Source organism: Drosophila kikkawai, chromosome 2L (assembly GCF_030179895.1).
Source record: "Drosophila kikkawai strain 14028-0561.14 chromosome 2L, DkikHiC1v2, whole genome shotgun sequence".
Lineage (NCBI taxonomy): Eukaryota > Metazoa > Arthropoda > Insecta > Diptera > Drosophilidae > Drosophila > Drosophila kikkawai.
In genome coordinates this window covers 16,457,229-16,482,864 of record NC_091728.1, presented here as the reverse complement: position 1 = coordinate 16,482,864, position 25,636 = coordinate 16,457,229, and the positions used below count along the sequence as shown (strand labels likewise).

General features: G+C 39.0%; 5 protein-coding genes and 1 long non-coding RNA gene across 7 annotated transcripts; 3 read left to right on the top strand and 3 right to left on the bottom strand.

Moving 5' to 3' along the window:
* Positions 1 to 10,143: 10,143 nt before the first annotated feature.
* LOC108076866 (exocyst complex component 2-like) lies at positions 10,144 to 11,790 on the top strand (the record flags this gene model as incomplete). The annotated part of the gene is made up of 2 exons (XM_017169896.3): positions 10,144 to 11,597; positions 11,652 to 11,790. Coding segments are annotated over 2 exons (1,593 nt in total), but the record flags the coding sequence as incomplete, so codon positions are not given.
* A 48-nt stretch (positions 11,791 to 11,838) lies between these two features.
* LOC108076868 (uncharacterized) lies at positions 11,839 to 12,621 on the bottom strand. The gene has a single exon (XM_017169897.1). The coding sequence runs from the start codon at positions 12,619 to 12,621 to the stop codon at positions 11,911 to 11,913; it is 711 nt and encodes a 236-aa protein (XP_017025386.1). The 3' UTR covers positions 11,839 to 11,910.
* A 4,127-nt stretch (positions 12,622 to 16,748) lies between these two features.
* Positions 16,749 to 21,458, bottom strand: Gdi (GDP dissociation inhibitor). The gene is made up of 3 exons (XM_017170453.3): positions 20,930 to 21,458; positions 19,029 to 19,504; positions 16,749 to 17,785 (listed from the first exon to the last, which is right to left on the bottom strand). The coding sequence occupies exons 1-3, from the start codon at positions 21,321 to 21,323 to the stop codon at positions 17,324 to 17,326; spliced, it is 1,332 nt and encodes a 443-aa protein (XP_017025942.1). The 5' UTR covers positions 21,324 to 21,458; the 3' UTR covers positions 16,749 to 17,323.
* Positions 18,025 to 18,765, top strand: LOC108077206 (uncharacterized). Its single transcript, XR_011444850.1, has 2 exons — positions 18,025 to 18,114; positions 18,169 to 18,765. It is a non-coding gene; the product is annotated as an uncharacterized lncRNA (long non-coding RNA).
* A 1,491-nt stretch (positions 21,459 to 22,949) lies between the features above and the next one.
* On the bottom strand, positions 22,950 to 23,612 carry LOC108076992 (uncharacterized). The gene is made up of 3 exons (XM_017170052.3): positions 23,597 to 23,612; positions 23,280 to 23,400; positions 22,950 to 23,210 (listed from the first exon to the last, which is right to left on the bottom strand). Exons 2-3 carry the CDS (start codon positions 23,289 to 23,291, stop codon positions 23,031 to 23,033), a joined length of 192 nt encoding a protein of 63 aa, XP_017025541.1. The 5' UTR covers positions 23,292 to 23,400; positions 23,597 to 23,612; the 3' UTR covers positions 22,950 to 23,030.
* Positions 23,613 to 23,720: 108 nt separating this feature from the next.
* LOC108076898 (putative nuclease HARBI1) lies at positions 23,721 to 25,409 on the top strand. Of its 2 annotated transcripts, XM_017169933.3 has the most exons (3): positions 23,721 to 24,278; positions 24,351 to 24,516; positions 24,572 to 25,409. In XM_017169933.3, exons 1-3 carry the CDS (start codon positions 24,018 to 24,020, stop codon positions 25,273 to 25,275), a joined length of 1,131 nt encoding a protein of 376 aa, XP_017025422.1. In that variant the 5' UTR covers positions 23,721 to 24,017; the 3' UTR covers positions 25,276 to 25,409. The 2 variants fall into 2 exon arrangements, with proteins under 2 accessions (XP_017025422.1, XP_017025421.1); XM_017169932.3 differs by having other exon boundaries at positions 23,773 to 24,516; positions 24,572 to 25,405.
* Positions 25,410 to 25,636: the final 227 nt, after the last annotated feature.

The window sequence follows — 25,636 nt, the reverse complement described above, 5'->3', positions numbered from 1 at the left end:
CCGGAACTTGGCTTTACCAACTGCCAGATGGTTTACGCTGAAACTTCTTCGCTCCTCGAAGACAGGATTTTTCTTGAGCTTATTTGGGTTATAAAGTGGTTATAAAGAAACTGAAAGAGATAATTGCATTACAGAAACCCTGTGTTATAAGATAAGAAATAAATGTGTCTCCGTAACATAGAAAAAGTACTGGAAATATATGTATACAAATGAATACCCAAAGAAAACTGTTACTACAGCTCAGATATATGTATAACTAGTATCTACTTCGTGGTTAAATGAAACAAAATAATAATAAAAAACGAAACATTTATAAAAATGTACCAACGTTTTTTCTAGGTTCCTACATGATTTCGCAGCTTTATAATATAGTAAATGAAGATTGGCAACATTTACAATACTATTTTTAAAACGTTATAAATTAAATAAATTAATTATAACCTAATTTTTTAATTTCCATTTCCACCCAATACCATCAATCAGGCAAAGACCCAGCAGCATCAATCAGAGCGTCTCTATTTCGGGGTCTGCGTGCAGAGTTATCTCTCATTTCGCTTTCATTCAGCCAAATAAATGCCATTAATTTAGTTAATTTGTTGTACGTGTCATTTGGCCAAAGGCTTAGCTAACTTTGCACCCAAAATGTCCTGGTCAGACTAATGTGCCAACTAAAACAAGTTAAACTGCTCATTGATATAGCCACTATCTGCATTTGTCTTTGCATTAATTTAATCCCATGGCAATTAAAGGCGGGGCGTGTCGGGTCTGGGCTTAGGATTTGACTTTGGCCATTTGGATATCAGCATATATCTTCGCATAAATGTGGTTATAATTTGTGTGCGGCTAATTAGTTGAGTTTCAGTGTTAGCTCCGACCCGATCCAATTAGTTAGATAATTCAATTCAAATAATAGAAAGCCAAAGATGGACTTAACCCGGGCCCAAGTATTTGTTTTTCCACAGCACTCGACGATGGATGGATGTTCCACAGAAAAGGGAATGATGAAGCTCCTCTTTACTCTAACTGCCACGGTTTTAGTTAAGGGTATAATGGTTATAAATAGTACAATTAAAAAAATATATATTAAGAACTCAATTCTACTAATATTTATATTTAATATAGGAAGAATAAAACCTTTTTTTTATAATTCAATCGTTTCTTTTACTCACACGGAAGGGTTTCAGTTAAGGATATAAAAGTTATAAAGACAAAGTATTAATACAAATAAAAACTTGTATATATTAGGAATTTAGTTCTACTAAAATGTATATTTCATATTCAGCGTATTATTCTCCTAACTCTCGATTTAATAAATTAAATAAAGTCTCTACTAACAATTTAATTTGTTATTTAACTTATTTCCATTCCTGTCAAGTTTATTTTGATTGGTTTCCATTTTTTCTCAGAGTCCTTTGAGCCTTCCGTAACGTTATTAAAACTTAAACATATACTCCCTAAGGGTATCCAACTTTGATCAGGCCAAGGGCCGGATTTCCATTGGTTTTTTATTGGTTTTAGTGTTTTTATTTGGCTGCGAATGCAGATGCAGCTAACGGGCTAACGGCGATGAGCGGAGGGAGGCGGCAAAGGCACAAGTAACAAATCAAACGAGTGCTTTTGTAAATTACATTTGAATTATCCGCTCTCGGTGCCCCTGTCCTGTCCCTGCCCATCCCCCTTAGTATGCATTCATTCGTTCATTTGGTGCGTTTGTGCGCCCGTTTGTATGCAGTACTTTTTGTGGGTAGCTGCCACCACATGGCAAACATCCTTGGGATCCTTGGGATCCTGGCAGCAGACAACAAGCGTGCAAGGGGGTCACAGGGGGAGATGGAGAGCAGCTGCCTGGCAAAGTGGATCAAACAGCCAAAGTTAATAAACACTTTGCTCGTTGCCAGCCAGCCAAAGGACAGAATGGAACAGAAACAGGGGAACAGCGGCACCCATTCCCTTTGTCCAATTTTAGTGTCCGTTGCAATTTGGAGTGTGTGTGTGTGTCTATGAGTGTGCTTTGTTGTTGCAGAGTGAAATTGAATGCAAATAGAAAAACAAATAACAAACAGGCACATACATATATAAGCATTTCACTTCAATTTACGCGTTTTCCATTTCAATTAAAACAATTCGCATACCGCAAACGGCGAAACATTTAACGAGCATTTGGCGCCATTAAGTAGGCTATATATCTGTCCATGGTTGTACGCGTGTGTGTGTATGAGTGTGTTCCCCAGTTTTCGGTGCATGCAAATGGTTTAGTAAGTGGGCCACACAGCCAAATGACTAATTATTTATGGCCAAAAGGTACAATGAGCCGGCGAATTAGGGCCGTCGTCGACGTTGTCTGTCTCCGTCATTTGTCTGATTAACAACAACAAAAAAATGGCTACGCGAATTGGGTCGCTGAATTTTTTGTGTCGAAATTCATTTCAGCTTAGACTTTCCCCTATATCCTGACGAATATCTTTGGGCGGCCATCCAACGAAGGACTCGTGACCCACTTTATGGCCAAAGTTTGCTTGAGAGGAGCTTCTTTTGCGGTTCACAGATTTCTCCATATATATGTATAATATATATGTATATATATATATATACGTTTACATCTCTGCATTAGCTGATGACTACGATGTGCCGGCTGAAAATATTGTTTGCTTCAAAAGAGAGTTAATTTTCTTTGTGGACTCTGAAAAAAAAAAACGATAAACTTTGAAGGGATATATTATAAAAATATTTAAATCGAAGGGCGTTTAACTAATAATATACACATCCTTTGTAAACTGGAACTGGACTGGAATCGAAAAACTATATCTCCATACATAAGTATAGTAGTAGATTCCTAAGAAATCTGAAATAAACAATAAAGAAACACATATGCAAATAGTAAATACAAGTGCCAGAATCCGGCTTCCCCCTTAGAAATCTGGTTAGTAATAAAAATATTTACTTACCACCTCAACACTGGGGGGAAGTCATAACCAACTTTAGCCCCGTAATACTCCCAGAAAATGGAGAAAAACAAACTTGTCATGTGTCAATGGCAAGAAGAAAGCACTCGACCTGAACCCCGGCTCCAGAGCTCAAAACCGGAAGGACTCTGCAGCCCGAGAAGTCGATGAAAACGTCGCGTTTTTTAACGGAAATGTGGAACTCCGCATTGCCCAATAATGGAGTCTGATAAAAAATAAAAAAAGGCAGCAGAGTCAGAGGAATCGCTTCCATGACCTGCTCCTGGTCTTGGTCCTTATGCGCTGCCTTCAGGTCCGGTGACATGTGAGCGACGTAGAAATGTGGCGGAAATGAATTTTATACTCAGTTGTGTGTACGAAACCAAAGCAAAACCAATAAAATCTATTCCATTGCAGGATGCGAAGGGGGGTGGAGACTGGGGGTTAGTAAAATGTTAGCTAAATGTTGGCAAAACAACAAAATGTTTGTGCATTATTTACGCCCTGCTGGCATTTTATGCTAATAAATTACCAATATGCACGAAGGCAAAACTTTTCCTGCCATATCCAGGTGGGAAAGGGACGTCAGCATCTATGTACATATACAAACATACATATAAGGCAAGGAAGTTCCTGGTAAAACTGACAAAGTGCACTTGCACCCACACACACGCACACACAAGTGTATGGCTTACATATGGGGCAAGGCATTTATTATTTTTTGATATTTTTACCCTGCACTCGCACACACACGCAACCTGGAAAATCGAACTGCGGGGGAAAAAAGCGAGAGACACAACGCGAAAAGTCAGAGCCACCAACTAAACCAACAATTTCCTTTTTTCCCTGCTCGTGTGTGGGTGCTGTCTTTTTTTTCACAATTCTTTTTTCGCTTTTATTTTCATTTTTCTTAACTTTTTTTTGGTTGACGCCAAAGAAATTTGGCGTCAGTTTTATGCGAAAAGCAAAGCAAAAAAAAAAAAAAAAGGTGAAACTCTCGGCGGGAATAGTTCGTGATGGGAGGCGGGGCGATAGTTCAGCAACAATGGCAAACAAAAATCCGGAAAAAATAGCAAATCGTATAAAAATAGCTGAAACAGACACGCAGACACACACACGCTCAAAACTCCGAAAGCACACGAAAACTGAAGGGCGGGCGAAAGGGTACACCATGAAAAAAAGGATACCTTTAGTATGGGTTTTAAATTTCGAAAAAATAACCGTGTTAAGTGACATATTAAATAATGATTGATTTACCGAGGCTTTCATTTAACTAAAAAAAATATATATATATTCAAGTTAATTACAAAAATATTCCTATATAAAACAGAAGAAATGAAAGCTGAAAAGGATTATATCAATGAAATGACTAGACAAGTAAATATATAAATTTATGGCTTAGTAAATATCTATATTTCACTCAATATCATATCGTAGACTTTGATATATTGAAAATTTTAAATAGAAAAGTATATTAATTAACGTTAAATGATCGTTAAATATGTCAATCAAAGTCATTCAAACAAAATTCTAGCTTTTTATTATAAATTTCTGTTTCAAAAATATTTAATTTTTAATAATAAAAATTGAGTTTAAGCTTCGTCTATTTAAAATCGAAAAATTTCTCCTCAGTGCAGTCATGGTGTAGCTTAAAAAAAAAGGATAGAGTAGATCGACAAGGACAAGGATTCGAATCGCAACAACGAGAACGTCGTCAGCTAATGTGGCATTTTGGCAGGAAGCGGCAAATGCAGCCAAACAGCCAACAGGCTCGTCTAATGGACACATGAGCGGGGGATAAAAGGACCAAGGGATCTGATGTCGCTTGCGGGTGCAAAAACAGTTCGAAAATCCGCTAATTGGAAGTCCATTGAGTTTTGACACAGACATCGAATCTGTGTTGTCAGAAAAAGATGCCAAAAAGGCTTGCGTCTCCACTAATTAATTCGTAGGTTAATAAGGTTGATCAGGATTTTATGTCATTTAAAAAATTATATATTTGAAATTAAGAAATTTCAGTGGCTTTAAAAACATTAAAAAGTGCGATAAAGTGTTGTAAAAATTGTATAAAATATTATTTTGAGCACCACTTTAATTTATTTAAATTTCCGTGTCATAAAAAAGAGATCATTCAATAGGAAAAGCTTTCATGACTCTCGTGAAATCCTAAAAAATCCTGCCACAATAGGGCATTTCCAGTTCGCATCCTTTGAATCCAAATCTCCTCCCTTTGAAGTGGCATAAAGGTGGCAGCTCTGGTTGGAGCACACACATGAAAATACTCGAGCCGGGAAACACATATCCCAGGGAAATGCAAGAAATTTTCCCGTTGAACTCAAGTAGCTATCATGCATACATATATGTATATATCCTTTTTTTTTTTTTGGTTGGCAGGTAAATATGGCTGTCGCTGCACAGATAACGCTAACACCGCTGAACTTTCACCGCTTTCTGCGCTGTGCACTCCTCGTCTTTCCTTTCTTTTCCTTTCTCCTGCTTACCTTTTCCCTTTTCCGCTGCGTAACCACATTTATGCATTTGCTATTTTTGCAAAAGACATGCAGACTAGCAGACACACACACGCACACAGCGGAGTCGAAGCCAAATATTATTGAAAACCAAAATTTCAAGGTAAACACAGCTGCAGAACTTGGGCAACAGGAAAAAGGACGAGCTGAAGAGAGCTCTGACTGAGCGTGGTATTTATGACAGGGAAATAAATTTGCATTTTTTTCGGTTTTCATTCTTCTGTATACCAAATCAAAATTTAAAATATATACACCTATTATCCGAAAAACTCTATTGCCAATCAATTTAATCAATATTCCTTTCAAAAGTGGAAAATCTAAAAATAATATGCGTTATTTTTTTTTCAAACCAAAAGTTAACTTAATAACTGCCACAAATTGTGTCATCGAATTTGGTGAATGAAAAGAGTTAATTAAATGAATAAATGATTGCCAGCGCTTGACTGCAAATTAATTAATTAATTTTTGGATTATAAATAAAACAACTTCATTGAAGGTTCTTTAACTTTAAATTTAAAAACTTCTATATATTTAATTCCCAGAATCAGAGCAATTAGTCATCTGTAAGCTGATTTAATCTCATAAAATTCAACTTAACTTGGTGTTATTTTCATGGTCCTTGTGCACTTAGCGTAATATTTCAAACTGCAGGCTGAAAAGTCCTGTTTTTAGTCACCTATTTGGCTCCGATCGCTTCCGGGCATCGTTTTTCTGGTAATTTTGTCGCCTTATCGCACTCATGGCATCGGGACACAGCAATTAAGCGGCCATTGTCCTCTGGGCCGATTTTCCTGGTAATTTACGGAGTGTCGCAGAGTCCAGTCCGTCTGTCGCTGTAACATAACTCAGTCTGCAGGAGAGGAGCAACAATTGCCGGAGTCCCTGCCCAGCCTAAGCCGTGCGAAATTATTGCATACTTACAGGGGCAGGAGCAAGAACGAAGGAAGGATGCACGCGAGCCCTTTAAAAGCTAGGGAAAAAAGAAAACTCTGCATAAAAACTAGGTGAAAAGACGACGACGACGACTGACTGTGTGTGTGAAGGAAATGAATTTATATGGCACTTAATGGCAGCAAGGCGGGGGCCAAGGCGACAGCTGAGCAGGGAGAAAAGTGTAAACAAGCCCGGGAACATGGGAATGAGAACAAACACATTGAAAATTGGGTAAAGTAAGATAAATACTTCATAAAGTGTCAGCCGGTGGTGCAGCAGGATTCGGTTAGTCGAAGGCAAAGGTAGGGGAGGAAACAGAACAGGATCTGGCATATAAATACCATGTTAAACTTATGTTTACTCAAGGTGAGCTGGCATCAAATTCCAAATACCAGCACTCACTTTCACTTTGCCGAAAAAGGATAAATTACAGGAATGTGAATGCTTGTTTGTTTATTCAAAAATTCCAATTTGCCTGCAATAAATAAAATGCCAGCAAGGTGTCCTTTTTAAAGGTTTCCAAAAAATACTTGTCACTCACTGGTTGATTTTTAAAGCTATCACTACTTTTATAGCAGTTAAAAGCTGTGCTTAGTTTAAAAATAGCTATTAACTAAAGACATACTTCATTCAGTGGCTCGTTATGCTTCGCTTTAAGAAATATCCTGTCCAAGGCTATAAAAATGTCTTTTATTTGGAACTTTTTGCCACCTTCCCTACCCACCTGCCACATGCATGGGCAGCCGCATTTTTTCTTTACCCTGCGTCGTGCCATTGTTTGGCCGTATTAAAACTTGGCCAAGACTTTTCACAGTTTCTTTGTGGGCAGAGGCAACCTTTGCGAGCGCCGCCTTTTGAAATCTGTGAATGGCAATTTGCTCCTTGAAGTGAATACATTTAATTGCTAACAAATGCCAAAGGGCCAAGGGTCTTCAGACAATTGGCGCCACCTCTGCTGAGGCTTACGTGCGAAGAAGCCCGTGCGAGTGCACTTGATATGTCCTGGCCGCAGCGTTCAAGGCTTCCATAGACTATAATTATTCCGTAACGCATTAAACTACCGCACTAATTGGGAAATGAAATATTCGTGCAAGATCCTCTCCTTCCTGTGCCTTCGGGAAACTTACACCTCAGCGCACGAAGTGGATCCGATATATTTCCTGTCGAATTACTGGCTCTGTCGGCTAACAGAGGTCCTTGCTGCTGGTAACACAGCTATGTCGGGTGATAACATTACATTGGGTCTAACATCAATCTGTTTATGTGGCAGCTTAACATTACATAAGGATGTCTGCTAAGGATGTTCATGTTCGTGCCTTCTGCTAGTTGACATAGCCAGCATCCAAAGGGGAAAAGTGTTCTGTTAAGGCAATTTTTAAGACAAGCTTACAGACAGCTTATAAAACAGACCGCTGTAATGTTAGTTACATTAACATTTATATTAACAGACAAAATAAATATAAAAATATTTCAAAATAAAAGCTACAAATTATAATATATTAAGCAAATGAAGACTTACTTTTTTTTTAATATAACCCAGCACTTAAATTCAAAATATACCAAATATTGGTATTTATAAATACAAAATATTGCTATTTTATTAAATAAAAATATAATTTTGTAATTAAAATAAACAATAAATAAACCATATTTGCTGGGAATTACCTAAGAATAATAAGTATCAACATTTTACTCTCATTTTAAATAATTCTACCATTTACATTTACATTTAATAATTAAAAACAAATCAAAGACCATAAGTTATTATAACCTAGTTCAAAGGAAGCCACAATACTCATAATAAACTATATTTAACCGCTCGTATTTCTATTTATTTTTCAATTTATTATTTAATGAACCACAAATATTTACAAGCTTGTCCGGAAGTTCATTCTAACAAAAGCAAAGTTTGTGGCGGCGTGCTTCTCTTTTTAACTAATTGCGGAAAATGAACTTTTCTTGAAAATTTCAGAAGGGGCGACGGGCTGCTCTAGGAGAAAGTGTTTGTTTGCTGGTTTGTTTGTTTGCCTCGCCATGAATTATTAAGAAAAAACATTTAATAATGCGCTTCAATCTTTGAGCACAGTTGCCGAAAGAGCTTTTCCTCCTGGTCCTCGATTTTCTGCTTTCCTGTCCCCGTCCCACTCCTTTGCCGTTACCGTCTTCATGCCAGCAATTTAATTAATCTGCACAAAATATGCAACACAGCAAAAGTTTGCCAGCCAGCAACAAAAACAATAATAGCAAAACATTGAAAGGCAGACAGACACATAAACACACATGATGTGAAGATGTGAAGAAATTGCCGCAGTTTCCCACCGAAAGTGGGTGTGTGTGGGGTCTGTGCACGGTGAAAATATATAGTCGAATTTTTTAGAATAGATAATGAATTATCAAGAAAATCTGCAGGGACTTATTCAATTTTATCTATTTTTTATATTTCCAAGAGCATTTCGGTGTGTTTTAAGTGGTTTACAAGAAAGATATTGAAACTCTACTAAATATTAAACAATTCTGGCAATAAAACCAAATTAAGTTAATTTAAAAAAATCCTTTGTTAATTTATTAAGCGAATTATTATGTATAAGGTATAGAATGTTGGTGGAAAATCTTTAGAAACTAATTAAAAATGTAAGTTGTATTCTTTTCTATATAATTTAATTAATTTATTACATTAAACACTTCTTGTAGGCGAAAAATATTAAAAATTTTTGGTATTTTTAAACAAATTCGCAACAATGGAATCCTAAAATGCCATTCAATAAAATGAAATATTTTAGCAAACTCTTCCTCTAAACATTCCTTTTTTTATTTGCATATAAAATAGTAATAGATCCACTAAAACACATTCGTATCCTTGCCGTGTACTAGTGAGTGCTGGTGCCTAAAAGCAAGCAATGGCAAATGGCAAAGAACAGTGAACAGAGGGCAGAGTTCAGAGGCCAAAAGACTGCAACAAAACGAGCAGCAGCTGAGAGAGAGGCAGTGGCAATAAGATTACTTAATTGATTTAAATTTGCTTGTCTAGTAAGGAGATAGTGCGGTAGCGAAAGGGGCGGTACGGAGATACTGTGATACGGTGGAGAGGTTGCTTCTGGGGGGCTGATGTTGCACAGTGTTGACAAGCTCAAGGCACAGAAAATGCAAAACAACAGCAGAAACAATGACAATGGGAATAAGAAGTGCACGTAATTTAAGAGCAGCCAAAAGAAAGCCGATCACTGGAAGAAATTTGTACCAATTTAAATTTTTTTTATAAATTCAAATGGAGAAGGCAGCTCAAAAAATAGTATAAGTGGGACCTTTCATTTTGATAACTATGCTTAGATCAATATAATTTTATTATTAGTTTATAAAAGTTTTAAGTAACACAAGCAAAACAATAACATATATTAAATATATAACATATTTATAAATATTATTTATTCACTCCAAGTTGATATAAAGTTCTCTCTTGCCAACATTTAAATGGGTTTCATTCTGTAAATAATTTTCTTTTAAAATTACTCCTTATTCATTTCCCTTTATAAAATATGAAATATTTTCTTTCAGTGCAGACTGCTCCTTGGTGTGTTTGCTATTTAATGCTTTTCTTTTGGTTGTCTCTGGCGATAATTATAAGGCGGCTGATGACGATGATGCTCGCGGAGGAGACAACATGTCGTATGCATTATATTCATAACGCGAATAATTAATCACATTACGCTTTAAGGAATGCCCTAGACTTTTATTCAATTTGACCCAATGCGCCATGGGATGCCATCGAGGCCAGGGCCAAGTATCTGGAGTCCACCTTCCGCCAGACATTCGAGCAGCATGCCAGCAAGGATTCACCGGGTGCCCAGGAGAAGTCCAAGAGCAGGGATCCCAGCCAGACGCCCAGTCGGGTGAACTTCTGCGAGGAGCTGTGCGACATTGCCGCCTCCCAGCTGCCGGACTTGTGGCGCCTGGGTCAGCTGTACTTCACTGGAGAGCTGCGCGGTCCCCATGATCCCAAGCCCGGCGACTTTAAGCGCATGGTGCTGACTGCCATTGAGAAGTTTTGTGTCTACTTGCGGCTGGCCATCCTTATTGCTGCGGATCAGCGGGCCCTGCGCCAGACCAGCGGGCTCTCCTGGCCCATTGGCTCTGCCTCGGCCACGCATCAGTTCTTGCCCTGGATTCCGCAGTGTCTGCGCTACACAAGGATCGCCTATGCCTCGCTCATCAGCCTGGACCTGCCCTCGGAGGCACTGGACATCATACAGAAGCTTATCGATGAGGTGCGTCTATTTTGCTTCTCAATCATCTTCAAGCGGGCCACGGATCGCTGCAAGAAGCTGGGCACACATGAGACCTGGGAGCTCGGAGTGGAGGAATATCCAGGCGCCACTCTCTTACCGGCCGCCCTCGAAGCTCTCCTCATCGAAACACTGGATGAAGTGCAGACAGTGTGCATGCAGCCGGAGGCAAGGGAGGGCAATCTTCTGGAGCCGCAGTCGGATGGCCAGCGGGAGGTGACCCAACGGCTGCAGGAGTTCCTTTCCGCCTTCAGCGGTGTCATCGAAGAGCTGGCCTTTCACTCCCACGACGAGGAGACACCCACGCACAATGTGTCACAGTTGCTGGGATTCCCGAATGCCCAGCAGCCAGATTCGGTGGCTGGAAGTGGAGGAGGAGTAGGATTAGGTAGTGGCACAGCAGCTGTCACCTGGGAGCAGCGCATGCTCTGCTGCCTGGCCAACTATGCGTACTGCAACAAGAGCTTCTTCCAGCATCTCGGTGAGATATTTGTGCGCTACGGCTACCCACTGCCCACGCTGGCCATCGAAACGGCCAGGTACACGGTGAACCAGCTCTTTACCAATCTACTGGAGGAGTACGTGGAGCACAAGGGCGACCCGCTGGTGGGCACCATCGAACCCTCCATGTACCTGGGTCGCTTCCAATGGGATCACGAGATGGAGATTGGTCAGCTGCGGCCGTATGCCCACGAGTGCTGCGATAATCTGGTCGGTGTCTACTCGGAGATCTACAGCATATCGCCGGCTTTATTGCGACCGATCCTCGAGTCAATTGTGCAGACCATATCCGAGGAGCTGGCCCGTCTAATGAGCTGTGTCCAGCGGTTCAGTTTTACGGGCGCAATTCAGGCGCATGTGGACATACGCCTGCTGAGGGATGCCCTGGAGGGATATGTCAATGAAACGGCCAAGTAAGTAAACTTGTGAGATATCAGGGAGAGTTAAAGAACTCTATTTTCCTATAGAAACTATTTCATGGAGGCACTGGAGGCCATCAATCCCCCCCTGAATGGCGAGCAAAAGCGCAAGGCGGACGAGATCCTAGAGCGGGTTAAGCGGAATATGCGGCTGCAGTTGCTCTGTTTTGGGGTCAAGGAACCATAAGGACATTCCACTGCCAACTTTTAGATAGATAGCCTTAACGATAATAGCTTGTGATGACTCCCGATCTTCTGGGATAAAGATAAACCTTTATTGCAAAAACTCCCTCACTGTTACTCTATCTTAGATTCCCAACAGCTTTGGGTCAAAGGTAAAGTCACTGCCCTCTTTCTCGTACTTCTCAGCCATCAGCTTGATGACTTGCTCCACATCGATGGCATTGAACTTCTCCTGCACGCGCTGCTTGATCGGGTTCTCGATGGCGTCCATAATCTGATACCGCAACAGATTGGGTATCACATTCACCAGGAACTCCATGATGTAGTCCAAGGTGCCAGCGCCATCGCAACGCACCTGGATGTTGCCCATATCAAACTGCAGATCGGTGACCTGTGCCCGCTTCCTCGTGTCCATGGACTGGCTTATGCCTATGGTGGCCCGGATGTGCTGCACTGTGAATTGGACATGACCCACACGTGTCATCATGCCCAGACCCACCTCCCACTGGCCGGCACCAGTTATCTGCTGGGTGCCTAGCTGCAGAAGCACCGACACCGTCTTGTTGGCCATGCCGGCTGTGATGTTACCAACGCGGTAGAAACTGGAGACGCCGTTGATCCAGGTGTGGGCCAACTGGACACTGAACACGCCCATCGTCCTATTCATATCGGGCAGGTGATACGGATCGTAACCCTTCTGTCGCACTATCTTTCGGCCCATGGCAATGGCGCTGTCCAGCGGTGTGATAGAGTTGGGCAGCTTGCGGTCACCCAGCGAGGTCTGGATCATATTGCGCCAGTATCCATGTGTATGTGTGTGCACCAGCATGGTCATGTCCACTGCGTCAATTTAGCTGCGATGCTGGGGCCAGGGACGATGTCCATAAGCCGCCAAATCATTGCTCCAACACCGTCAACTGACCCCAAAGGCATCGTTTTGTTGCTTTGTTTTCTGGGCGTGTGTTCGCTTCTGCGGTTGGCTGTTATTACGAGCCCAACGCGGAGCCACTTTGCCCAGCCCCATCCTAGCCCCAGTCCCAATACCCTAGCCCACCACCACCCTCTATGTTTCCCCCTAGCCCCGGCTCGTTAGCCTGACCATGGCCAACAAGGACACGAATATAGATGCAGACATGGACGAGGCCAGGCTGCTTAGTCATGCCTGCCAGTGCTGCGTCGACATCGTAGCTCCATCTCCATTCCCTGTCAGGACTCCTTCTAGTTACTGCACAGTTAAAAATTTTGATTTTAATTTAAATCTAAAATAAAGATGATTTGGTAAATATGTTTCCTATATTATTTCTTTGATTTTGTACTAACCAATTAAAATTTAAATAGTCTTCTGAGGTATTCTCAGAAGTCCAAAGTTTGTAACTATATAGAAAAGGCCTATAAAATATGTGCTTAAATACCTGATCTATGTATAAATTTCTATAATATATACATAATGCTCCAATTTCTCAGTGTGCAGCACATCCCCCGGTTGTATGTGACTTGCATGCTGCGCTGAGCGCCAAAGTTTTGACTTCAATTTGCCCAGTTACAAATTTTGGTCTTTTCTGGCGGTTTTTTCCATCGTGTTTTTCGTTTTTCTTCAAACCATTTTCAAAAAAAAAAAACAACAACAACAAAAAATACACCACAGTCAAGACAAGACGGAAGCTAGAGGAGCGAAAATGTGGTGAAAGACTTGACCAGGCTTTTGGGGCGACGTGTTTTGGCCACATCAGTGGCAGGGCCATCATCATCAGCATCATCATCATCATCACCAGGAACAACAACTAAGATGGAGAGGGAATTGGGCTAGTTAAATCCCATATCCCATTCCTTAGAGCAATGAGGGAGTTGCAGATGGTGATTGTGACAGGAATTTGGAACAGTTACGGATATATTGCCGTATAGATCTAAGCATAATAATATTTTAAATTGAAAATAATAACCAATAAAAATAGAAAAATAGATTTAATATGTATAATATTTAAAGTGAAATTACTACAAATTTAGATATTTTATTTAAAGATCTAGGACTCTTTTGTTTCTGTTTGAAAGTTATTGGAAAAAAAATGCTGCTTTAATTTCTATTTAAAATTCTATAAAATTGTCTAAGCAATTGTCTAATAAACACATAAATTTGATAAGGTTTTGTTTAACAAGCTCTATATTGTTAATGTTTACCTCAGAATTAGAAAGGAAGCTAACATAGAGATGCCGACAGGGGTATAAATATCGAAACACTTGTGGACCCAGACGAGTTCAATGTACAGATATATAGGACCGACCAGGGCAAAATAATGCGAGACGTCTTTGCACTTTTGCCTTTTCTCGGAAGCGGAAATTGGAAAAATGCTAGCGGCATTTTGTTGGACAGGTCGCTCGCTCTCTCACTCCCCTAGCAAGGAAAATAAAAAAAACCAACTAAACAGCAAAAAAAAAAATTATAAAAAAACTAAACTGTCAGCGACAGCATTAAAACTAACAAGAATCGAGAGCGGCATTCTCAGCATTTTGCACATTCCCGGAACGTCGAAGGACCCGGACACAGGACCCAAGAGGGGAACAAATCCAGCCCCCCAGTCCCTTGTGGCATGCCACATGCAATTCAATAAGAATTTCTCCACTTGCCAGTGTGCACCAAGGAACCAACGAAACCTGAACGAGCGGGAAGGTCGGACACGGGGCGCAGTGTTCCACCAATGCATGCCAAACACTTGCTGCGGAATTCGTAATTGTGTCACACAAAGGAGCGACGAGTCCTGGCCATAACTATAACCTTTATGGCTACGTGATTCAAAGCCATCGAAAAGCTAATAAACCCAGAAACGGCTTAGCTCGCATTTGTCGCTTACGGATCCTGTAAAGTTTGTTAATTTACATTCGAATCCTGTATTAGTATAGTTGATACTTTGAACTGTTGATATGACTTTTGGGTTCTTTTAAATCTTAAAAGGAGTATTTTATGGGGATTATTTACCCTTGGGGTTGATTTTCTAAAAGAATTTTCCGCTAATTCAAGTAACATTCTAAATGATAACTTTTAAAACATAAATAATATAAATTTACAGATTTTTAAAAGTTTTAAAAATTTATAAAATAAACATATAGGTCTTTGATTAATACTCCTTATCCTTTAAATAAACGTAAATATATTCCATAAAAGAAAACCTTGTTTTATTAAGAGAAATATTTTATCCAAATTGGTATATATTTATACCCTTGCAGGGTATTATAATTTCAGTCAGAAGTTTGCAACGCAGTGAGGAGACGTTTCCGACCTTATAAAGTATATATATTCTTGATCAGCATCAACAGGAGAATCTTTCTAGATATGTCAGGAAAAAATCGATTTTTTGGCCATTTTTGCTAAATTGTATAAGGGTTACATCACTAAAATTTTTGATTTTGATAAAAAATTGAATTTTCAAAATGAAGTATGCAGATTTATTAACTGTAGAAAATCTTGCACAGAACAGTTTTTCGATTTAAAATTAATGTTCTTTTGGCCGAGTTATGATATTTTTAATTTAAAAAAAAATCAAGAAGTTTTTTAATATAAAAATTCAGATTTAATAATACAAAATAATATTTTTCTAAGTCAAGGAATCATTTCCGACCCCATAAACCATATATATTCTTGATCAGCATTAACATACGAATCTTTCTAGACATATCCGGAAGAAATCGATTTTTTAGCCATTTTTGCGAAATTTTATAAGGGCTTACATCATTAAAATTAGCAAAAATGGCCAAAAATTTTGATTTCTTAAAATTTTTAATTTGGTATGCAGTTTTTTTAAATTAATAAAAACTAACACAAAACTGCTTTTCGAATCGAAATTAATGCATTTTTGGCTTAGTTATGATATATTTTAATTGTTACCTGCAAGGGTATACAAACTTTGGCTGGCCAAAGTTAGCTTTCTTTCTTGTTTTAGAATATTTTCATTTTACATTTTCTTTACGAATTTTTTAAAATTAATTATATTGAGAAAGTAATTACTTTTCACATTTCTTCTTATTTTTGGGGCACTTTATTGGAATCTTGAGGTCAAGGTTTAATTTTAAAATATTTTAGGGAATATTGTGTTTCTGTTACTACACTATTAAAATAATTGTGCTGTCTTATTATTTTTCTTTTACAAAAATACATGTATGGTTATTTAAATGTATTTTTTAAAGGCACTTTTAAACATACCGCCACTGAGCGTCTGACAGAAGCTTAACAATACAAAGTTGAGGTCCTTCGTTAAGCGGAACCATGAGCGCCAGAAAGAAAGCCGAATGAATCAGTTCAAAAAGATGGAACTCCAGGACAAAGTTCCAAGTCCTTGAGGTTAATGAGCCTGAAATAGTTATTCCGACGGGCGGTTAATTTAAAAAGCGAGAAACTCTTAATGTAGTTTTAAAATCCAGTATTAAAAAGAAGGAAAGTTAATTTCTACACCCTGTTTGAAATGATTCCTAACTGAACAATAAAGATATCTTTTCTATAACATATGCATAAAAAAAACGCCTATTATAGAAGTGCTTCAAGCTAATCTATCATAAAAGATAGGAATTAAAACCCAGGTCCAAAAAAGAATGCTTTTAAAAATATATAACAACCAGTTCTTTTTTTTTTTTTTGTAATTTTTATTAAAAATGTAAATTCTGAAAATGCGGAATACCATAGTTCTTAAGACCATTGACAATCAGTTTAGATTTTCTTCTGTTTTTCCCTCTTTGTGTTGTCTGCCGCGCTTCGATCATATGCAATATTTTTTGGGTATGCTGCTGCGATGAACTCTTTCGCTTGTTTACATTTTCAATACCATCGTAATCGTTCTTTTTTTTTTTTTTTTTGGGGGTTACAATTATAATGCTGCATTATGCTTGTGTGTGTGTTTGGGGGGTATCTTTGTGGTTACGATCACAAAATAAGAGAACCAAGCAACTATTACGGGCAATATACATAGACAATATATATATATATATGATATATACTTTATTTTGTATACTCGTACAACTTAAATCCAAGCATAATCGCGTGACTGACTGGCCGTTTGATCGGGGAGAGGGGGCGGTGATTGGGGGGAGAGAGAGTATGCGTCGAGCCTTAGACCCTTGATCGGGAGTCACAACAAGCTGAATCCGTGTGAATTTGATTTAGTCGCCCAACACTCACATAGTTATACATATACATATATAGACGTTCATACATTCGCGACTGCTTGTTGTATAATTTATGTTATATAGGTTGTATGTGTGTGTGTGTATATATATATATATTTTCTAGGCATATCCAATATTGCGCGAAGCAAGCATGTCGTTTTTCACATCTAAAACTTCATCTCTCGATGGAAAAGCATTTTCGTAATACAATTTCTGGATTTTCGTTTTGTTTAGTTTTTTTTTTTTTGTTGATTTTATTTAATTCGGTTTTTATCTTGGGTATTTTTTCTTTAAGGTTTGGCCACGACGCTGAGACGATTTACGATGTGTTTGTGGCTGATGTTGAGCTGTTCAAATGCACCATAACCAGATGAGGCCTCGCTCCTTGCTTACTGCTCCTCGTCGCCCAGCTCGTGCTTGATCTTGGAAAAGTCGAACGTCTCGCCAGTGCCGCGCTTGAATATGTTCAACACATCCAGGCAAGTGGTCTCGAAGTGCGTAGTCGCGTCATACGACTCCGAGATGAAGATCTGCGAGCCGGAGCCATCATCGATCGGCTCCAAGTAGTCCGAAATGGTCACAAACTTTTGTGCGATCGGCTCGAGCAAGTCCAAGCCGGGCTTAATCTCAACCTCCGGGTTCTCGGTCTCCACGGTGGTCGAAACCATGCCGACGAACCAACCCTTGGCGGCCACCTGGTGAGTGGAGCTAACCAGCGACACATAAATGTCCGACTTGCGTCCGACCTGCTTTTGTGGAATGATAATCTGCGTGGACAGACCGTCCTTGGTGCTGGCCACCGGATGGTCCAGGATGCAAATGCATCGAATCACCTTGCCGCGCTTGCGAACCTGCCAAATAGAAGGTGGAAATAGGTTTATATTTAATCAGAGTAATAGGTGCAATTGTTTGAACTGCTGCTGCTACTACTAACCTTAAATATTATCAATTATTATCAATAATCATAAATTATTTTGTGTGCAAAAAAATGTATACGACGCAAAACCTTTATTCCAAGAAAATTAATACTGATTACTGATTAATGTCCAGAATATAAAAGCTTATTTTGGCCATGTTTAATCCAGTCGATTCAGCATGGTCTCAGGGCTCTGTGTTCTTGTATTTTTGGGTTTATTTTCCCAGTTTTTGGCCATTGAAATAACACCAACGATTTCAGATGGTGAGAACTAACTACTATACAAATTTTCATTATTTGACTTTTGATTACCCTTAGGTGTTCCTGAAACATTTAATATAACCAGAAAATTCTTTGAACATATCGGTAATGGTTACTATTACATTGAAAAGGTTAAAAGCCTAAATTGGTTTGCTGCTTTCGAATCATGCCGGCAAGTGGACGCCCATTTAGTTGCCTTTGAGTCCTTGGAGGAATGGAATTCGGTTATTCTTCACCTCAAGAACAATAAGATTGAAGGTATATTCTGGACTTCTGGCACAGACTTGGCAAATCAAGAAGAACATGTATGGTTTACAACTGGTCAAAAGGTGACTTTGGATAGCATTTGGAATGAAGGAGAACCCAATAATGATGGTGGAAATGAGCACTGCGATGTGGTGCTCTCTGCTAAAGATTCCATAGGTTTGAATGATCTTGAATGTGAACTGAAAAGACTCTATATTTGTGAAGCCCCACAACCGATTACAGCCTCTTTTGTTATCTGGTAAAGAACTAATAAGCTAAAGGGTTTTCTATTTGTTTTTGGATATTTACTTAACAAAACCGGGTCATTAAGGGAAGTACCTAACTTTCTTTGTTTCATATAAAAGAATCTATCTTTTAGATACAATAATAAATCTAGATAAAATGTTCTTCAAGCTAGCTTTTCTTCTTGTCTTCTTGTAACTACCTTCCCATTTTTGTGCTACTAAGTAGTACCAAAAGTGTAGTTGGTAAATACTATACATTTTAATTGTTTTACACTCTATAATTCTATTTATCATTTAATTTAGGCGTTTAAAAAAGAAATTCTGTGCCCGTTTCATTGCTTGTATTACATACACTAAAATAAACTGTTAAATATTTATTCAAATACCCAAAACTCATCTGTTTCAAGTGTTCTTTAAAATACTCACCTTATCGGGCACGTAGCTGGGATCGCAATAGACCTGCTTGCACTTGGCAACCTCCTCGCCGGACCGCACACCCACCACCTTCCCATCCTCGCCGAGTACAATCTCGTCAATGGGCTTGTCCAGCATGTAGGTGCCGCCATAGATGGCCGAGAGCCGGGCAAAGCCCTGGGGCAGCTCACCCAGGCCGTACATCGGATAGAGGTAGGGCGACTTGCCGTACCTCGCCAGAGAGTCCGAGTAAAGCTTGATGCGCCGGATCGTGTTTACGGCCGGCTCGTTCAGATATTCGTCGTCGCGGAACAGGGCCAGGGCGTGGCCGGTGAAGTCCTGGGTGTTCTTGTCCAGGCCAAACTTGTCGTACAGGCCCTGCATGTTGGCCTTGGTGGGATCGAAGTCCTTCCAGGTCTTGGGGTCATCCTCCCGGAAGTCCTGCACGTAGATGAGGAAGTTCCGGAAGCGACGCTTCTCGAACATGCCTGTGAATATATTTGCATTTAAATATCGTATTCGTAATGCCATATTGGTCAGTTCTGGGAACAGGATCTGTCCAATAAGGGAGGAGTGCATGTCAAGGGTTTTAAGTTTCCGTTTTCCTTTGCATTTGCATGTCACAAACATACATACATATAAAAAAAAAAGACACACAACTACAGGGCGGACCTGTGCTTGAAACCTCCAATTTAGGGGGCGGGTGGAACCACCACCAATAATCAAAAACCACTTGGCCAACGAATGACGTCATGCGGAGCATATGTATTATGCGAACCTACAGCGAAGCGCCCTTCAAAAGGAATAATATTACAATTTTGTAAATATTATTATTAAATTTGGATTTAAATCATTGGCTTTTACCTAAACAAATTAAAAAAAAAAATTGTTCACGCTTTTAAACGGAATATAACAAAATAATAATAATAATAAACCAAATATTCAAATATCATATAAATATGACAACAACAAAATATTTGTCATAAGAATTAAAACAATTATTTACTGAATATTAAGTAAGAAACTTTACCTTTATAATAACAAATAAAGTTCAACCCCTGCCATGCCTCACTGTAAAGTGAAAGGGTTCAATGTGCCGCAAAAAAAAAAAAACTAAAAAAATTGGATTGCAAAAACTAAAAACTAAAACAGAAACGATTTAAACTACAATCATAAATAAATAGAGCGTGTTGACTAATTGCACTTGATGGCGGCTGCCACGAGGAAGGGGGAACAAACTGCGAAATACAACTTAGGCGAATATCAAGTGTAAAAAAGAAGAGAGCAATTAACGACAGGTGTATGAATCATCTCCTATTAAATTTTTTAGTACAGCGAAGCTACTACAACTCGAACTCTATAACTTTCTGATATATGCACCTAAAATTAACGAATAAAAAAATGATGATAAAAAAATAAATATACCAAGAATAAATTGATAGATTTTTAGCTTATTTAAGTTCCTATTGAGATTCTAACTTGTGGAAGTTTGACTGTATTTTTTTGTTATTATCGAAAAAAAAACCCATCAAAAATTCTAATCAGCACAAGGGCTGTATAAATTAAGAAAATGAACCAATTGGACTGAAAAGGTGTGGAATAAGTGTGGAAATTTGTGAAAATTATCTGGTACCAGAAAAAACAACTGTTTTTCATACACACATACGTGTCAGTCGAAAACCACAACAACAACAATAAGGAACGTTGGTTTCCAGCGAGTGTGAAAGCCGAGACAAAGAAAGGTTGTAGAGAGCGAAAGAGAGGAAGCGAGAATGAGAGAGCGAAAGAGGGGGAGGCAGAGGGCTCAGATAAGAGTCGAGTACATACACACACACACACGCACACAGCTGGTAATTTGCACAATTTCGGCAGGGTGAAAAAGAAAGGCGAACAAAAAAAGGGGCACAACTAACCCATGAGATCGGATGCCAGGGCCTCCTTCTGGTCCACCGGCACCTTGGCAATCTTGCCACCCTTGTAGACGTAGCTGCCCTCGATGGACTTGAACTCTAGGTAGCGGGTGACGCCCGTGTGGATGAGCAGCTTGACCAGCTGGCCGTTGGCCATCAGGAACTTGGGAATGAGGTCCACGTTCCAGTCCCGGCCACGCCCAAACCGCTCGCCGGGCGGCTCCAGGCCGTAGCGCTGGAAGAGCTCCTCCAGCGGCGTTATCGAGGCGGACTCGCCGCCATAGTACTTGTTCCGATCAATATGCAGCACCTTCTTGCCGGAAACGGACAGCATCCCGCTGAGGATGCACTCCTTCAGGCCCGTGCCGAGGACAATCGCGTCGTATTCCTCATTCATTTTTGCTCTCGGTTTTTCACTGCAAACGGGGGCTCAATTGGTTTTTGGCTTTCTGATCCGGCTTTTTGCGTTTCTACCGTTTTTTCACTCGCTGCGACGTTCGATGGTGGATTTTCTTCAATAATTTTTCCAGCATTGCCAGCTGAAAATTTGGCCAATTTTTCCAGCATTGCCAGATGAAACTTCCCCCTGAAAAATCCACACCCGATATTCGAACCACACCCGATATTCGAATCCCATATTTGCTTATGGAATAAGGCTGCCAGACTTTTCGTTATTTCAGGGCTGCAAAATAGGGCGCGGTTTTCAAAAATGCATTTATTCAAGTACAGTAAAATCGGGCTTATCGAAATATTTAGACTGAAGCACAACTTTTTTATTTTAAGCTAAATTGTTCTAAAATAATAACAACGTCAAATTTTAGATATATAATTTTATATGTCTCAACAAAACATAATTAAATTTTTTTTGTATATACAACAAGCCTTCTCCATTTTTTTTTATATACAAAAAGTGTGTTTGTTTTTCTCTCAGGAGTCCAGAAAGTCCAGTCATCGCTAATTAATTTTCTGTCATGTTAAATACTCCTTTATTTGTTTTTAAAATTCGCAAAAAGATTCAAAATGCATTATTAAACATAAAGCTGAAGTTGTGATTAATTAATTCCCAACCGAGCTGTATTTATACCTCGAGGCGCTTCTTATCGCTCAGGGACCAGGCCTATCTTAAGCTTCGACTTCAAGGCTCCATGGCAAGGTTATCGCTACATTTTATTATAAAAAAAAACAATTGTTATTCCTAGAATCAAAGTGTAAATAATATTTACTCCTCTTTATTGACTCCTCATACCCAATTATGCATAATTTTATATTTTCTAAGAATTTAACACAATTAATCTCAAACAGTGACCTAGAAGTAAGTAACTGAATTAATTGGAATCAATAATACTTTACGACTGAATGACCGAAAAGATAAGGACAAAGTTAATTAATAACACAATCACACATAATTTATTTATTTATTTTTTTAATTTTTCATGTAAGCAGAAATGTTTGGTAGTCATATAAAAGATTATTTTACATTTTGCTTTAATTTACTGAAGGAACTGTAATAAATAATTAATACTAATAATATTACCTTTATGTAAATGGACTCGGGGTTAGCTGAAAGCTTTTTGTAAAGCTCTTGTCTTTTAAAAAGCTAAAATTATAGTACAAAATTTGGTACATCCTTTGGTCAAAATCATAGAAATAAGTATGTAGGTTCATACATCGATTTATAGCACCTACTGAAGGTAAAAGGACATAGATTAATTAAAACATAGCTTGAAACATAGCGCCTGTACAAGATAAACATAGAATTAAGATACATAGCACGGAAAACGTAGAAAACAAAATATTTCAAGCTTAGAACATGGAATATATTGATGAAAATATCGCCTTTAACATAGACTAGAAATATTCCTATTTCGACAATGATATAAGAAGTATTAGATTTGGAACATATCATCAGATTTTAAATAACTGTGGACACTACACTTTATTAGATCAGAAATAATTAATTAACAGAGTTGCAAGCTTCAGACAAAAATTATAATACACTGCAAGGGTATACAAAATATGCGAATGATTTTATTAAACATTTTATTTTATTTTCAAGGCAGTAGGCATCTTTTTATTTAACACAGCAAAATCATGGATGGATTCATTAGTGAGAGTTCCTATTATAGTTCTTCGTGGAACCATAGTTGTAGTTGCGTGGGGCATTTCTGCCTTGTGCCGACATTTCGTACACCTGATAGCCACCGCCGCTTTGAGCCGCATCATTACACATGGGATTGTTGGCAGAAACCATGGCGACGACGGCCAGCACGGCAAACAGGAACGCCTAAGGGATTAAGGAGGGATTAATTAATTACTTGAAATAATATTTAATCTGGAGCTGGTTGCTACTCACCAATAATTGCATCTTGACAGAAGTTGTGGTTATTTCATTAGCAACCGAGCTGTATTTATACCCAGAGTCGCGTCTTATCGCATGCAGACCAAGCTCGAATAAAGCTTCGCCTAGCTTATCGCTATTATAAACAAAAATAAATAAATAAAAGAAAACAATAACCTATTCCACGGAATTCACATTAAAAATATATTTATTAAGGTTAACACTCTGACACTTGTTAATATTTACTACAATCTTTATTGTATGTGTCATCACACAAATATCAATGAAATCCAAGATATGCATTGAAGATTAAATAATAAATTAAGATTTACCTAGTTACAATAATGTGTACACAATATTCTACGTATTCCCAGGACAAAAGTCCTGAGCTTTGGCTGTGCTTTTTATGTCCGTAAAAAAATACGCAAAACTTGACAACTAGCGCTAAAAGCGCCTAAAAAGGATCATTCAATATTATATACGTTTTCAATAATATATAAATAATATATTTATCTTAGAAATACATAACAATAAAATAGATTATTTTTTGAAAATTTCAAAATTAGATTGCCTGCGTCTCTATATCGCCCATCCCTAAGAGTGACCACACGTTTACTCGTTACTTACTTACTCGTCTTTCTTTCTTTATTTGTTTACGTTTTTGCTTTTTGTTATAAATAAATACAATTTTTTTTAATGGTCTACTTTATTTAACTCTACGCCCATCTGTAAGGAATTCAGAGCACAAACAACATGGAAAAGGACATAAAAACCGTGCTGGACATTCTACACCTAGCAAAATCTGTGATAGATCTATGCGAAAAGGACAAACGACGAAGGAGGCAGCAACAGACTGCCTTTAAATGTCCTCTGAGAGAGCTGCTCCTTGGCGACGAGGAGACTTTCCGGGCCTTTCACAGTATGTCCACTCTCTCCTTCCGCAAACTGTTGCGCATCCTACGAGCCCGGCTGGAGCGTCAGGATTCCCAGATCACAGGCTCCGTGCCCGCCGAGGTGCGCATGCATATGACATTTCGTTTTCTGGCCACTGGCGAATCATTCGCAACTCTGGCCGGCATTTTCCAGCTGCCCAAAAAGAGAATCAAGGACATTGTGGCGGAAACACTAAGTTCCATCGTTAAGCGACTGAAGAGAACGTTTCTGGAGATTCCCAGAACCGAGGAGCAGTGGCTGAGCATTGCCAGAGACTTTCAGGAGATGTGGAACTTTCCCCATTGCCTCGGGGCTGTTGGTAACAGGAAGAAGTTCATACTTTGTAGATTTATTTATTATTTTCTGTTTTTTAGATGGTCATCACATAGCTTTCCGTTCCAAGACCATAACAGATGCTAGCTATTCCAATTACAGGCAGTTCAAAAGCATCATCATGTTGGCCCTGGTGGACGCTCAGCACCGGTTCCTGTACGTTGATGCCAGCTGCAAGGGCGGAGCGGAGGACGCCTTCACCGACAGCCCACTGTTCGATGCTATGGAGAGCAACTGGCTAAATATTCCGCCAGAGAGCAACTTACCGGGCCTGGAGGAGGAACTACCTCATGTGATACTTGCCGATCAGGGTTTCCATTTGCAGCCGTGGCTTATGAAGCCTTACGAGACCAGTGAAGCCCAGACTATGGTCAAAAAGGTGTTCAACTATCGTCTTAACCGCGCTCATCGGGTGGTGGGAAATGCGCTTGGCATCATGAGCAACAGATTTCGAGCTATTCAAACCGAACTTGAGCTGGAGGAGGTGTCACAGATAACGAATCTTGTTAAAGCCACCAGTATTCTGCACAATTTCCTGATAAGCGAGGAGCGGGAGGAGTATCTGCACGGCCTAGAAACGGAGGATATAGACTTTATGGCTCTCATCCCGGGCGATTGGCGTGCTAATAATTTTCTTATGGGTCTTGCCCCCCTATCCGATCGACTGGATGACTGCGAAAATGTGGCCCGCTCGGTCAGAGATGGCTTCACCACCTACTTTAGCTCCACGGGAGCCGTGCCTTGATTAAGAAAGTTCTTAATTTTAGATCAATCTTGCCAATAAACTCTGAGAAGAAATTATTTTGAAAATTATAAGAATAAGTAAATATAAAAATAAATAATATTAAAACTGCTTAAGACGTACGCACAAAATTACAATTTAACAATAACTAAAATTTATAAATGTTTTAAACAATTTACAAACGTTATAAAATAATTTCAAATATTCCTGCCACTCGTCATTTTATCGCTTAGTAACGGTCACACTTTTTGTATTTTTGTCTACCAAAGTATGGATCTCAAATAAAGCGTAATTTTTTTATCAAGAGCTTTCACACATTTGATTTATTTATGGAATTTATTAATAATATGATGTGGAGTAAAAT

Excerpts from the sequence above, each read along its gene's own strand:
- Gdi (XM_017170453.3), bottom strand. The coding sequence starts at position 21,323 with ATGAATGAGGAATACGACGCGATTGTCCTCGGCACGGGCCTGAAGGAG. Across the intron at positions 19,505-20,929 it reads CCTGGCATCCGATCTCATGG|GCATGTTCGAGAAGCGTCGC; the intron begins GTTAGTTGTGCC and ends ATATATTCACAG. Across the intron at positions 17,786-19,028 it reads CCAGCTACGTGCCCGATAAG|GTTCGCAAGCGCGGCAAGGT; the intron begins GTGAGTATTTTA and ends TCTATTTGGCAG.
- LOC108076898 (XM_017169932.3), top strand. The coding sequence starts at position 24,018 with ATGGAAAAGGACATAAAAACCGTGCTGGACATTCTACACCTAGCAAAA. Across the intron at positions 24,517-24,571 it reads CCATTGCCTCGGGGCTGTTG|ATGGTCATCACATAGCTTTC; the intron begins GTAACAGGAAGA and ends TCTGTTTTTTAG.
- LOC108076868 (XM_017169897.1), bottom strand. The coding sequence starts at position 12,621 with ATGACCATGCTGGTGCACACACATACACATGGATACTGGCGCAATATG.